Source organism: Oryx dammah, unplaced genomic scaffold (genome assembly GCF_014754425.2).
Source record: "Oryx dammah isolate SB20612 unplaced genomic scaffold, SCBI_Odam_1.1 HiC_scaffold_11232, whole genome shotgun sequence".
NCBI classification, from domain to species: Eukaryota; Metazoa; Chordata; class Mammalia; order Artiodactyla; family Bovidae; genus Oryx; species Oryx dammah.
The window spans coordinates 3,472,043-3,487,577 of NW_024080625.1; the positions used below are offsets into that span (position 1 = coordinate 3,472,043).

Sequence of the window (15,535 nt, forward strand, 5' to 3'; positions counted from 1 at the left end):
TGCTGGTAACTCGGACACGAGCATATTTGGAGAAAGAGCATATTTGGCACCAGTCTGGGCTGAAAGGGACAGATAGGGGAAAGCACGGGCGAGGGGAGGGGGTCTTTCAGGCTGACCAGAGTCGGCAAAGTGGAGTTAGCCTGGAAGGAGCGGGGGAGGAAGCAGGCGGGGCTGGGCTGCCTGATTCCGCCACCCGGGAGGGGCGCGGGGGGGCAGGGAGGCAGGGGGGCAAGGGGCGGGGCGGGTGCTGGGCGGGGCCTCGCGGGCCCCGGCTGGCCGGGGGCGGAGCCCAGGTGGTGTTGATATACAAAAAAGCAAGCTCCGGAGGCTGGGGCCCCGCCCATTGACGCGTCCTCCCGCTAAAACCCACCGCTCGCCCCGCTGCTCCAGAGCCGCGCGTCGCTGCCGTCCCGGAGCGCTTTTCTCGCACCGCCGCCAGCAGCCCGACCACGCGCTCCGCACACTCGCGCCTTTCCCTTCAGACGGCGGACGCCGGACGATTGGGGCGGCAACTTGCCATTTCCTTGTTTAATTAAAATTATTTTCCTGCTTCTTGTTGGGGTTTTCGTTTTGTTCTGTTTTTCTTTATGATTTTTGTTGACTGAGAAAAACTCACCGAAGTCTTTTGCGTGTTGTTTCCGGGATACAGGAGCCCAGACCACCAAGGTAACGCGCGCGGGGGCGTCTGTGCAAAAGCCGCGGGGACCGGGCGGGAGTGGGGGAGGGGCCTCCGGGAGGGGCCGCGGCGGGAAGGCAGCTGAGGATGTCGTTTCTTCCCGGGGAGGGCGTTTTCGGTTTGCTGGCCAGACTTCTATCCCGGCCTGCAGCGGGGGTCACTGTCTTCTTATGGGCGGGGGAGGGGCGCGGCGCGGGGGCCGTGTGCCCGCCGAGATCGGAGCCGCATCTTCCCGTTAGGGGGAGGGGAAGCCAGCCAGGCTCGCGGTTCCACTGCGACAAGTCTGGTGACTGATTTGAGTTAATAAAAATTAAATCCATGGGTCTTGGAATTTGGGGGAGGGCGGATGTGGGTTCGAGCTTTTAATGTAGCAGAGGCCACGATTGGGGAAGACATACCGGGAACGTTTGACAATCGGCGATCGATATTGCATCAGTTTCCTTTCCGGGCATAGGAGGGGCCGGCCGGGCGAAGAGCTTGCGAGTCAAATGCCAGTGGACGGGTGTGCTCGAGGGCACGGGCGTGCGCGTGTAAACAAACCCTCGGCGCTCTGCGCGCCCTCTGCTCCTCTTCTCGGGAGAAAACTAGTGTCCGCCCTAACGCCCCCTTCGAGTCTGTCTGCCGCAGAGGCATTTCCCCATCTGGGGGCTCCAGGCGTAAAAGGATTACGCGGCATTGCTATTGTAAATGCTGGAAACGGGGAGCTGTGTGCCTGGGCTACATGCAGTGCACACCTAGCCAAATATCTGGGTGGGATGTGTGCCCTGCGTGCCTGTGCACGACCAAGGAGGCTGCGGGAAAAGCGATACAGAGCTCCCCCCACGTCCCTTTCGTAAAACTTGGGCTAATAGAGAGGGCAAAACGTTAAATTGCGCGGGAGAGGGTCCTTAGGGTCCCGGGGGGCGCGGGTCTCAGCGGGCGCAGCGTTGCGGTGGGACCATCTTTGTTCTCGGCGGCTCCGCGGTCTGTACTTTTCCGCCCCTCGGCGCGCTCCCCCGCCCCTCGGCGCGCTCCCCCGCCCCTCGGCGCGCTCCCCCGCCCCTCGCGCTCGGCTGGTACTTTTCCACTCGCCTGGCGGGGGATGAATCAGCCGCGCTGCGCCTCCCGGCGGTGTCACGTGACCAGGGCGGGCTCTGCAGTCCTGACGCGCCGCCTCTACCTTCACAGGCAGCCGCGCGGGCTTGTGCGTCTCCAAGGACAAAAGGAACCCAGCACTACTCTCAGCGTCCGATTCCTCCCGCTGCCCAACATGAAGAAAGCTGAAATGGGAAGGTTCAATATTTCCCCAGATGAGGACAGCAGCAGCTATAGTTCCAACAGCGATTTCAACTACTCCTACCCCACCAAACAAGCTGCTCTGAAAAGGTGGGAGATGTGTGCGCTTTTAAAAACGGCTTGTGTGCATCGGAAGTTCTTTACGTAGAATTCTGTTGCTTAAAATTAGTGTAGCATTTGGAGAGAGCGTGTAATCTCTGGAACATTATCTGGTTGTTGTATGGGAACACGCCTTCAGGTTGTGTGAAAGTCGACTACTACTTAATATGCATTTAAATTGTGTGACAGCTAAACGCGGGGGCGTTTTGTGTTGAAGCATTCCTTTGTGTATTTCAACCAATTTAGGATTTTTTTGTTTTTCTGTTTTGTAGCCATTATGCCGATGTAGATCCTGAAAACCAGAACTTTTTACTTGAATCGAATTTGGGGAAGAAGAAGTATGAAACTGACTTTGTAAGTTAAAAATAATCATTTGTGTTTCTGTGGCTTTATGGAGTAAAAGAATAGTTTTATTTTTAGATTTCAAGTCTAACTTGCCCAAAGCTGGTTTTCTCCATTTAATTATTGTTATATGTTTGGTTATCCTTTTCCCTCTATGTAGCATCCAGGTACTACTTCCTTTGGAATGTCAGTATTTAATCTGAGCAATGCGATTGTGGGCAGTGGAATCCTTGGGCTTTCTTATGCCATGGCTAATACTGGAATTGCTCTTTTTATGTAAGTATGTGTAAGTAGTGAGTCTGCCATGCAGGGCAGTTAATATGATGATACAGCATATATTTTGGCTCCAGAGACTGAATTTACAGTTGCAGTAATTGACTTAATCATTTGCTTAAAATTTAAAATGTGAGAAATCCAAAAATCACTTTATTCTGCTACATAACTGCATGATATCAAAAAAGTCAATTAGGGAAAATTAGGACAACTCTTAAAACTAATAATTCAAAAAGTCTTTGAGTTGGAGGGAATAAAGTTGAATAGGGATCGGGTATTTATAAAGAACTGTGGATGAATCCAGGGTAAAATTTTTACTCTGGCAAACTTTGAAGCAAGAAATATTTTAAAAGCATGGTACCTTCAACTCCGTTTCGTAAATTGACAGTCTCCCCAAGGACCTGTGGCCTCTTATGTACATAAGGAAAACAACTTATTATTTTTTTTAATATACAGGGTGTGATGGTATTTGTCTAACCTAGAACAGGTTTAAGAAAAGTGAGTCATAATTTTCTGGACACCAAAAAACAACCCATATGTGATTTTTTTTGTCTCAATTTTTGGGGTTGTTTTTTTTTTTAATCCATGTCTGTGTGATTACCACAACAAAATATGACTACTTTAAAAAATATCTGCTTTGAATTGCTTTATTTTTTTTTGTCCTTAGTTGTCTAGTTAGAATTAGTTACTCCCTGTGCTTTCCCACGTGAATACCTAGAATAGGATTTTGTAGCAGGAGAAGACTTTCAAACAGTGCTTTTTAACCATTTTAGGGTCACTGACTCTTGGAGAATATAAAACTATGGACCTTATTTCCAGGAAAAAGGCATAAAAGAAAAATACCTGTGATTTTGAGTATATGTTTCAGTGATGTTTGTATCATAGCTACTAAGATTGGGCTACAGTGGACTCCTGGTTAAGGCACTTTCTTTTTAGGGTGATTTACTGTGCAGACGAAGAAACCACATATACACAGAACATGGAATTCTCTCTTTGCTAAAGTCTTATTTTAGTTAGCTGACTGGTGCCTTCTACTCAAGTTATTTTTTTCTAGCAGAAGAGAATGTTCTGAAAAGAAAAGCAAGCCTTTGCAAAACTCTGCTTTGTGGTGAAATTCCACATGTGTTAAGTGTGGCTTTGAGCACTAGAAGCTAGGATTCACTCACCCTGCTTCATGAGCCATGAGGCTTTTTGAGGTCTAAGACCAAGAGCCAGGAATTTACATAGAAAGAACCCTAGAGTTTTCAAAGTTTTTAGTGGGGTATTTGAATGGCATCATTGTTAAATGTTTGAAACCCTTCCTAACTCTTCATGTAAAAACCAGAGGCAATTTTTAAATGCTTCCAGTGTGGTTGTGGTGCAGAATTTACATGAGGTAAAATGCTACCTTTGTTTCATAAAATAACTCAGAATTCTGCTATGTTACCTTTGCACTTTTGAAATTATTTATACTTTAATAGTGTTTGGATGTTTGATTATTCAATAAATGGCTAAATAATATCACAAACGCTAAAGTGAGTTTTAAATCCATCACTCTTTTACATGGTATATGTAGAGGTATAAAGGTAAATGGTCCAAAAGCCTCATGGCTGCCCTCATCTGGTTAAACAACTCTGTAGCTTGCCCTATAAAGTAGACCCGGTCTTGACATTGAAAGTGACCTCAAAGGTTATGGAGTCTTTTCATTCCTCATTGTCTTCTCTATGTAAAAGAGTGTTAGCACACTTTTGACATTGTTTTTGATTAAGCCATGCTTTGTTGAGTTAGCGATGAGGCTGATGGTGTCATTGCTACTGCAGATTAGACACCATTAAACTTTTGGCATTGGAACGGCAGCTTAATACCACCATCTATGTTTAACTAACAGACATCTATTTCTTTGCCAGACCTTATATGGTACTTTAATCAATTTGCCATTTCAGAATTTGGAAAATGTGACTGTCATCTTGTTTGCAGAGTCTTCCATGAGTTTCCCTGATTTTGATTTTTTGTTGTTGTTGTTGGCTCATTTTAATAAAAAGAAATTTGTTTTTCTCAGCTTGCCTGGTGGGGAGGAAAGGAAAGCTGGAATGAGAGAATGTGTGCCCTAAAGGAAAACTTAGTGACTGAGTAGAGAACGTTTAGTTCTTTTGTATTCGTTTCTTTTTTTTCTCCTGTTCCATCCAAGCGAAAGGACTGAGGGAGGAGACAACCAGTCTCACTGATAGATTGCTTGTTCTCACACAGACATTGTTTAACTTTGTGACAATGCTGGGCTTGTCTTCCATACTATGGGGCGCAATATAGTGTATGGTCACAGTAGTTACTCCACTGATGTGTGCTGATGACACCCATCAGTTTTACAAATAACTGATGACAGTTTTTGTAAAGCTGACCCTGACACTTAGTGTATATCATCCCTCCTTCCTTCATATAGTCCCATTCCTATGCTTACCTATATGGTTCAAGGGAACTCCAGACCTTTCCTGAACTTGTCTCAGTTGGATTTCCCAAGTAACTGGCAAGTGTTAAAGCCATTTTATAGGTATAGGAACTATTACAACACAAAGAAGTAGCAAGTACATAATTAATTACCACAGTAGCAGAATCAAAATATAAGTCTTATAAAACTCTTCCACTGGAAAGTTACAGTCTTTCCAGTGTCTCCCGGCACCTTTGGTTCAGTGGGTGGACCCTGTTCATAACCAGGACTGTAGAGCTATCACCTGAGACATGATACAGTCTTGTTTAGGGAGGTAAGAGAGCTTGTTGACTCTCTAGCCAAAAGAGTGAACACACATCATAGGGGTCATTCTGTCTAGCAAAAATATTAGGACAAGTTTTGTATTTAATGTTTAAATGAAGTCAAAAGGAATTGTCTTTTAGGTATAGACATGCTTATGTATAACCCTGTACCTTTTTTTTCTCTCATCAGAATTCTGTTGACATTTGTGTCAATATTTTCCCTGTATTCTGTTCATCTCCTTTTGAAGACTGCCAATGAAGGAGGTATGGTAGCACTCTATATTTCTAAAACAATTACGCCTGTCGTGATTTTCTTTCTCTCCCTTCATGCGTCTGTGTTCTTTAAATTATAGGGTCTTTATTATATGAACAGCTGGGACATAAAGCATTTGGAATGGTTGGGAAGCTCACAGCATCTGGATCCATTACAATGCAGAACATTGGAGGTGAGAGTGTTTAAAAGATGATTTGGGTATAGTTTTTTGCTCTTTATGTAGCAGAGAGTGGTGACACGCTACTTTTGGTGTCACATGCAACATTTTGCACTTGTAATGGTATAATTTTGTTTTCCTCCAGCTATGTCAAGCTACCTCTTCATAGTGAAATATGAGTTACCTTTGGTGATCCAGGCATTAATGAACATTGAAGATACAAATGGGTAGGTGCTAAGTAAGGTTACTCATAAGAAACAATTGCAGTCTAAAATGATTAGATACATTTTATCAAAGTTGGATACAAAATGATTATCAGTAAATTATTTTTTGTTAATATTCTTGTTGAAACTGACAAGAAGTCCCCCAGAAACTGATTTGAACTTCGCAAAGGAAAGGCCAAGATAGTAGCTAGATAGTTAACTGAATAACAAATTTCAAATGTATGTATGTAAACAGGTTTTCTGAAACTACTTACTTTTTCTCTTTACTGTCCCCAGAAGATATAGTTGAATAACTTATACCCCAGCCTAAGTTTGGACTAACATTTTGAATTACATTAAAAGTCAATCCCTGTCTGATTTTTGTGAGTTGGAAAATCTGTTGAAAATGCAGAATACCAGAAAATATATGGCCATGCTGTAGAAACCTTGTCCTTCCAGCAGAGTTACTCATCTGAGCAGACTAACAGGTTTTTATCTAAAGTAAACATGAGGAAGGATAATGTACTTCCCTGCTTACATGCAGCTCATTATCTCAAAACAGAAAAGTGTGGTTATCTCTGCAGCATTTGAAACCTAATAAGCTGGTCTTTAAATGTTAGCTCTCTGTGGGGGATCTTTATTGCTAAAGTGAGCAGAGTTAGAATTGATAGGGCAATTAGAATTTGAAAATAAGTGATTTAAAGCAAGGTGTAGTTGATTACCTAAAAAGGAAAAAGCATTGCTAAAACTTTCAGAGAGGTGCATAACATTTTCTCTGAGTTCAGAAGGGATCTTTTTACTGTTGGAGTCAAGGTGGGTCAAGGTGTCACAACATACTCTTGACAGCCTGAAATAAGCTCTTGTTTGGAAGGGACTGGGTTTTGTTATTTGTTTTTTGCCTATGTATTTTATAGAACTGTGAAAAAATTTCCTTGTTGAAATGTTTAGTAAGTACATTTGCTAACAAATGTCTGATAGAAACTTGTTTTAAAATTTCCTTGTTTCCAGCATTAAAACAATGTGCGCTAAAGCTATGACAAAGTTGGTGTACAATTTTCTAAAAATGCTTGAAGATAAGATTAACTGGCTTAACAGTGTCGCTTTGTTCCCTATGTTAGTATCAAGCCTTTAAGAAGCATTTTATGTTATGAAGCAGCTGGCAGCCTTCCCAGAGCAAACAGTGGGACAAAAATGATACTGTTTCAGACCCCGTTTCTAACCTGAGTGAATATTCACTGTTCCCACTAAGTTAGAAAGCTGTTCCTGCCTATGTGGGCTTTTTGAATAAGTGATAACTCTTTCCAACCTGTCTCTCTCTCTTTTTTATTTTTTTAAGTATAAAACGAGTGCTGTGAGAAGAAATATGTGTTATTTTGAGGATATTTGTGACTGGTTGTGACCTTGGTTTTCTTCTCTTTCATTCAGATTGTGGTATCTGAATGGTGACTATTTGGTTCTGCTGGTATCACTGGTGCTCATTCTTCCCTTGTCACTGCTGAGGAATTTAGGTGAGCAAATCCATCTCTAAAGAGAATCGAAATGAGCCCCACCAACTAGTTGGCTTTCTCTTAATAGAACTTAATGAGAGCTGAGTTAAAGAACCCCAAAAACACACCTTTGAGAATTGCATTCGTAACTTGCCAGTCTTCAAGAAATTCTCTACCAAAGGCCCAAGCACTTGGTTGCCATTTAGAACATCTTGTGCTTTATAAAAAATGCAAAAGGGATAGTTGTTAGCGATTTAGTTATTAGCAAATATTTTAAAGTAATTCTGTGTCTTGCTGTATAAGAATTAGAAATTTCATGTGTCCACACTGAAGTCTTACAAACAGAATTGAGTCATATTTGCCCTAAACTTGATTTAGTAAATGAATCCCATGTTTTTTCCTCCTTATAGGATATTTGGGATACACCAGTGGCCTTTCCTTGCTGTGTATGATGTTCTTTCTGATTGTGGTAGGTATAATTTTTCTTTAAAGCTAAAGATTCTTTTTCTAAGCCCTGTCACATTATTCATTCTAACAAATGCAAAATAATATATTTTCAGGTGATTTGCAAGAAGTTTCAGATTTCTTGTCCTGCAGAAATTGCTTTTCTAGTTAATGAAACAGTAAACGGCAGCTTAACCCACCCAGCAACTTTTGTACCTGATGTGGGTTTCAATAGGACTGAAAGTGATTCCTGCCAACCGCGTTATTTTATCTTCAACTCACAGGTAACTATAATCATTTTGTTTTCAAAGAAAGATTTTAGGGAAGAAAATAGGGAAAATAACCCACTGGAAGTTTTAACATTCCCAAGGTAAAGGGAGATGAGGTAATAGCTTCCTTTTTAGGAAACATGGTTATTAGCTCATTATTGAGGACTGAGAAGAAGGTGTTGGTTTGTATCTTGTAACTGCCACATTCAGAAGTGAGAATATTGCTCACACCTAGTGAACAAATTAGAAGAGCTAATTAGGCAAGAAAACATTTTAAGCTTTGATTTCTAACATTAATGAGTATAAAATGTAAGTTGCAGAACTGTGATATCACATGAGTTTGTTACATCAGGATGTTAAGAAGGTTTTTACATTTTTTTGCAGACTGTCTATGCTGTACCAATTCTGACCTTTTCATTTGTCTGTCATCCTGCTATTCTTCCTATTTATGAAGAGCTTAAAGGGTGAGTGCTTTAGCAACTTCTATATAAATTAATTGGAAAAGCTGGAAAAATACTAGATTACTGCTTTAACTACCGCTATAATATGTATGTGTATTTTCCTTTGAATTTGTGCAGCCGCAGCCGTAGAAGAATGATGAATGTGTCCAAGATTTCCTTTTTTGCTATGTTTCTCATGTATCTGCTTGCTGCCCTCTTTGGATACCTGACGTTTTACGGTAAATAATGTCCAGTTTACAAAAAGGACACTTAGTGAAATGGAGTTCATACTTTGTATGTATAGTTCTGTCGCTTTAAATGCTCAGTCTGTTTCAGTATGTTTCCTATTTGTGGTGAGCAATTGAACCTAGAGTTTAGAATTCCCTGTAGCGTATATTGAATCAGTAATTTCTAGAGTACAGGCTCCAAAATCCACCATTAGCCATATGATGGCATTTTTATATGTGATGTGCTTGCATCTAGGTTTATCCTGACTCTCCTCTCCCGTTCCCTTCAGATTATACAACACACATGCAGACTGTAAGCCAAACCCTGGGATTTAGCTATTTAGCTCCTGTTGTTTTTAATGGGGGTCATGTGGCTAAATCTCTCCTAGGTATTTAGAAAAATTTTCCTTCAATGTTATTTTAATTGCATTAACCCTAATTCCAAATTAATCTTATTAGCCTCTTAGTTTATGGTTGTTTTGTGAGTAGCTAATAACTTTGGTGCAGATAATAGCTGTAAGTTAGATTTTCTAACTAATCTCCAGAGAGAACAACACACATGAAGCATTTTTTCTTTTTTTTGTCTTTCTCTATAGAACATGTTGAGTCAGAATTGCTTCATACCTACTCTTCTGTCATGGAAACTGATATTCTGCTTCTCATTGTCCGTTTGGCTGTGTTGGTGGCTGTTACCCTGACAGTACCTGTCGTCATTTTCCCAGTAAGTGATCACCTGCTCTCTTTTCAGTAGGAATGAGTTGTTAGACATGAAGATTTGTGAGATTTTCATGTTCTGTAAGAAGAAAAACACTACTACAGCAGTATCAAGGGTTTTTGGTTTTTGAAAGGGTTGTTTTTATTTTAATGTTTTGTCCATCTTTAAAATACATCTTGGGATCTTTTCCCCATAATTCAGGATACAATAATCTTTCTAATGCTTAGATGTTTAGGAAAAGAGCAGTAGAGGAGGGGTACACTTTGAGTATTTAAATAGCTACTTGTTTCCTATTGTTTGTAGCGCTTTTTCATTGATTAAAGCTGCAGTTTTTATTTATTCACTTATTTTTTGCAGATCCGGAGTTCCGTAACTCATTTGCTGTGTGCATCAAAGGAGTTCAGTTGGTGGCGTCATAGTGTTATTACAGTGTCTATCTTGGTGTTTACCAATTTGCTGGTCATCTTTGTACCAAATATTAGGGATATCTTTGGTTTCATTGGTAAGTTTTAGGAAGTATCACAGTTGATTGAAATAACAGAAGTTTTAAAGTTAAAGAAATAGCAAGTGATTCATTGAATTCTTAAGAAATAGTCACTGCTGTTTTTACAGGTGCATCTGCAGCTGCTATGCTGATTTTTATTCTTCCATCTGCATTCTATATCAAGTTAGTGAAGAAAGAGCCTATGAAGTCTGTACAAAAGATTGGGGTGAGTGAGTTTATGACCAGAATAATAATAATAATGTAATGCCAAAGTTCCTCAACTGATTGTAATTTTAGTCTCCTAAATGTCATTTATTGTAGTTTCATTTTAAGTTTCTAATAAATATACCTATAACTTCACAGATAGAAGAATGGGGGAGGAGGGGAGAGATGGTTTGCCTTCTGATATGTATTCTTAAGTTTATTGAGAGAAAGTTACTAGATACTTTAGAAAAAGGAATAGAGGTTAAAAGTATAACCTTGACCACCTGCTGTGTGACAGGCACTTAAATAGGCCTGGAGTGTATAAAAGAGAAAAAAAGGGAGTATTTAGTCAAATGAAACTAACCATTTTCAAAGCAAAGCTCAAGTCGGGTCAGGGGGTTATTACACTATAAACTATAACAACTAATTTTACAAAGATTATGATATGTTAACCACAAATGACCCTGGTGGGGATACTTAAAAGAAAGGCTGCATTTCAGTCCATTTTCTCCACAACTGTTGTCTGACTGAAGTACTAGAAATGCTTATGAATCAACAACAGTTACCTTGTTTTACTCAGAATATCTGGTGTAGTAATTAAGAGTAGAATTAGAGTAGACCTATTCATGTCTCTTAGAAAAACCTCCAGCTTCATCTGAGGCTGTATTTTTAAGATAGATTCGATTTTAAAAGTTAAGATGCAAAATAATCAGTCCAGTTTTGTTGTGTGCAACAGTTTATTTAGTAAAGAAGATTTTTTTCTTTTGATACAACGGAATGAGAAGGGAAATTTTGAGAAGATTTTAAAGATACAGTAACTTAGTATTCTGTGGATAACCCCTTGATCATTCAGTGGCTTCCCTTGTGGCTCAGATCATAAAGAGTCTTCCTGCAATGCAGGGGACCTGGGTTTGATCCCTGGGTTGGGAAGATCCCCTGGAGAAGGAAATGGCAACCCACTCCAGTATTCTTGCCTGGAAAATCCCATGAGCGGAGGAGCCTGGAAGACTACAGTCCATGGGGTCAAAAAGAGCTGGACACGGCTAAGCGACTTTCCTTACTTTGATCATTCAAGACAGTTTAATGAGCTAAACTGTAGCTCTGTGAAATAATACGGACACACTTTTAGGAATTTATTGTATGTGCTAATTCACTCAGTCCTGTCCAACTCTTTGGGACCCACTGACTGTTGCTCACCAGTGCAAATCCTGTGCCCATGGATTTCGCCAGGCAAGAGTACTGGAGTGGGTTGCCGTTTCCTAATCCTCCCAACCCAGGAATCAAACCCACATCTCGTGTCTCCTGCATTGGCAGGCGGGTTCTTTACCACTAGCGCCACCTGGGAGGCCCTTTAGAAATTATGAGCCTAGTTTTTAAAAGTAGAAGAATATTTAGCATACATGTTTGTTGCTTGCTAATCCATTTTCTCTGTGCTCACTGCAGGCTCTGTTCTTCCTGCTAAGTGGCATAGTGGTGATGACCGGAAGCATGGCCTTGATTGTGTTGGATTGGGTCCACAATGCCCCGGGAGGTGGCCATTAACCACCACCTCGAAAACTCCACAGTAGTCCATCTGATGCCAGTGTTGAGTCTACAGCTCTCAACTACTATGAAATTTCACCTAATGTTTTCAGTTTCACTTCCTTTTGAAGTGCAGATTCCTCGCTGGTTCTTCTGAGCGCAGAATAAGTGAACTCTTGTTTTGTTTTGTTTCGTTCTTAAAGAAACTATTCTGTATGGTAGAAATGGATATTAACACCAAACCACGAGTCTCGGGTTAACGGAAGTGACAATTTTATTCCATTCCAGAGAATGGACGAACTCTTAACTTTAATCAAGCCACATGTTTGGCTGTGTCATTGTTTAACTTGGATATTTTATGATTTTACTTGAATGTGCCTAATGGAACCATTCGATGTGAGAAATAATTCTTTTTAATTTACAGCAAAGTATTGAAATAACCATTGAGAAAAACACTATTATTTTTTTGTACCAAAAATATTCAAAGACCTCAGAAGCACTATTTTATTTTTTAAAAATTGCTTTTTTTGAACTTTATCCAAAAGCAGTTGTCAATTCCATGAAAAAAAAAATCATTGTTATTTAAAAACAATTACTACTAGTATTATGAAATGATTTGCCTTTTTGTAGGCATACTAAGCCAAATACTTTTTTTTATCCAAAATAATTTTTAGAGAAAATGATATAATGAAAAATTACACTGTAATTAGGAGCATTTTCCATTCAGACTTTACCTTTAAAGGACAACTGGTTGTTTGTGGCTACACCAAATCAGGTGAACTCTGTTCATCACTTTTCTTCTCTGTCCCCAAATACTTTTGTTCATTTAGACTCTGAAATATTTATGGCTTCAGTCTATTAGAATGGAAGATAATGCAGGTATTTCTGTGGGAAATAAAATAACTAATTTTGAGGTACCAAATAGTGCAATTGGGTAAAACAGGGTTTATTCAGTTGCATCTGCCTCCAGAGTTGGGTTGACAGCTCTGGATTTTTTTGGGCCAGCCCTTTTTTGGCATTGCTTCCAGAAGTGGAAAATGGGCATTTGATGGCTGTAGGCCAGAACTGTTCTATCCAGAGAGTACAGTACAACCTTTCATATGGCTCATCTGCTATGGAAGTGTGAATTACTTGACATTGTGTGGTTTAGTTGTGTTCATGTTTTGTCTACAGTAGAGGTCTAATTAATCCATAGGTCACACCTATATTTGGTATAAGTTCTCTTCATATAGGCCATTGGGTTTCTCATGCAGTAAGCTTTTTAAGAAAACTCACGTGCACTGCATTGTCATCTCATTCTTGTACAACGTAGAATTACTTGTTTACATCCAACAAATGGTTAGCTAGGGAAAACAGTGCAACCTGAGTGTAACTATTGGTCCGGCTGCATGATCACCCTTCCATTTCAATCCCAGGTAGAAGTGAAAAAATTACTTGGCTTTAAGAGCACATTTATTGTACGTCATGGTGTATGGTGAATATGTTATTAAATAATGTGGTACTTTGCTCATCAGGCATAATGTCTAAAATCTAATACACATAATTCCATTAGTGGTTGAGGGAAGCAAATAATGGAATCATCAATTGGTCATCTGACTGTAAGGTTGTTCTCTTGAACTTAACATTTTTAGTTTTAGGCAAGGGCCAGAAATGTGGCAGACATGATTTTTGTTACGCATTCTTGTATTATATGTGACTCAGTTGCAGACAAGATGTGTCTGTAGTCAGAGACCCTTGTGGAACTGAACTGGAAGACGTCTTGTAGTGCTCCATTGGGTGAAACCAATGGTCCATTTTTGTTTGTTTCTACAAAAATGAAAGTGGGGACCATCTTGAAAGGCAGTGAGAAGACGGATTCTACAGCACTGCTTTCATTCATTTGGGCTTTTGGCACTCCATTCGAATCCAGAACCTCACCTCTAGCTCAGACCAAGAATTGGCACTTCTGCTTGAATTCCTGGAAAGAATCGCTGGTTTTGTAACTTAAGACTTGCCTGGGAATACCTCTACAGTTTACATCCTTTTATTTGGGAGAAAATACCAAGGCAACCAGGAAGAAATGAAAAAAAAAAAAATCGATGTGGAAGGTTCCTCCAGTCCCCTGGCTGTTTGAGGTTCCAAATCAACTGCCAAGGGTAAATTTCATTGCATGATTTTCTTGGAGCTATCTTTGTCTACCTGGAGGTTCCTAAACAGTGAATTCCCAGTAATGAGCAGTCTTCAGTATTAAAACCACTGTCTTGTCACCTCATTTTGCATTACTGTCTTCCGTGGATGTTTCAGTTATAACTAATGTTATTTATAGAACAGCATTAATCCATTAAAGCTAACCTATTTTTCAATATTTATGATAATCTTATGTACATACAGTGTCTGTCCATATGTATTTGTAAATAGGTTGTATATAATATCAGGTTTGGGTCTTGGGTTGAAATGTATATATCCTTCCTTATAAGTTTCTTAACTGCATTTTGATGAATTCACATTATGTATCTATAAGAATTATCCCAAAAGTACCTGTACAGAGATTTCAAAACAAATTGACAAATTGTGTAAACACTAAAAATTTAAAATACTGTTAAAATTGTATTTGCAATAAGCAGACTACGTGAACAACACATTTTTTCATGAAAACTTGGTGCAGGTTCAGAACTCTAAAATTTTCAATAAGGTCTAAAATTTCAAAATGTAGTAGCTATTAAAACATCACATTAAAACATGATTTAGTGTAATGAAATCAAATATGCTCTAGTGTGGTGGAAGACCTTTGAGAACCTGATTGTGGTAAGCTTTCTGTATATAATGTAAATATCCTCACTGTACTGTTATAGAGGCCAACAATTCCAGTAAGACTTGTTGGCAAAGAGTGCTACACGTTTCAATGAAACATTGTATGTTTGTTTTAACTGAACTAAAATAAATACATGCTTAATCCTGAGTAGCAGTGTTTTATTTAAAGCAGTGATAAGTCATGTCTGGTGTATTTTGTAAGCACAGTAAGGTAGCACTTAGTAGGGGTTCATATAGTGTTAGTGATTATCATGAGGAAAAAATGGTCATCAAAAACATTTGCATACCAAGTATTTGCAGGAATGGAAAAAAATTTTTTTTAATCTGGAGGACCAAGTCTTAGGCCTGCTGTAAGTACATATAGTGCACAATAATCACACCTCGGGAGCTTTTTAATGTGCCACTGTCTGGGGACTCCAGGTCCAAGAACTAAGGTCCTGAATGGAATTCAATTTTCTGGAGCATGTGCCTATGGAGGCTGATCCCATGGGTCTGGAGGGCAGCCTGGAAGTTTTGTTTCCCCAGAAAAGTATCCAAGTGATTTCTGATGCATAAGTAAGGGGTGCTGAAATAGGCCTGGGAAGAAGTCAGGTGAGTTCAGCCCTTGTGAGAGGAAGGGCTGTGGCTGGAGAGAGATCAGACCAGCTGAAGGTTACCTGAGGGATGGACGCTGAGGAAGGTTATTGACATACACAGGGTAGCTCGGGTGTGGCCTGCTGGTTGGTTGAAAGCTTGAGGCTTAGTGAAATATCCAAACAGGTGTGCCAGGGAGCGGTTCCAAAGACAAAGGGAACCTTAAATGTAAGAAATTTATATCCAGTTACATTGTGCAAGAGGGAAGGAAATAGTTTGTGTTTAGAAAGTACAGCAGAATTTGCATCATCTCAAGAACAAAGGACTAGCAGAGTTTCTAGTCATCTGAGAAGCTTTA

General features: G+C 40.0%; 1 protein-coding gene across 2 annotated transcripts; it reads left to right on the forward strand.

Annotated features, from left to right (window-relative positions):
• Positions 1–374: 374 nt before the first annotated feature.
• LOC120861340 (sodium-coupled neutral amino acid transporter 2) lies at positions 375–14,752 on the forward strand. Of its 2 annotated transcripts, XM_040236985.1 has the most exons (16): positions 375–666; positions 1,844–2,041; positions 2,323–2,404; positions 2,553–2,668; positions 5,580–5,653; positions 5,743–5,835; positions 5,966–6,047; positions 7,449–7,531; positions 7,921–7,979; positions 8,071–8,238; positions 8,608–8,687; positions 8,802–8,902; positions 9,487–9,611; positions 9,963–10,107; positions 10,218–10,315; positions 11,737–14,752. In XM_040236985.1, the coding sequence occupies exons 2-16, from the start codon at positions 1,926–1,928 to the stop codon at positions 11,833–11,835; spliced, it is 1,521 nt and encodes a 506-aa protein (XP_040092919.1). In that variant the 5' UTR covers positions 375–666; positions 1,844–1,925; the 3' UTR covers positions 11,836–14,752. The 2 variants fall into 2 exon arrangements, with proteins under 2 accessions (XP_040092919.1, XP_040092920.1); XM_040236986.1 differs by lacking the exon at positions 2,553–2,668 and having other exon boundaries at positions 505–666.
• Positions 14,753–15,535: the final 783 nt, after the last annotated feature.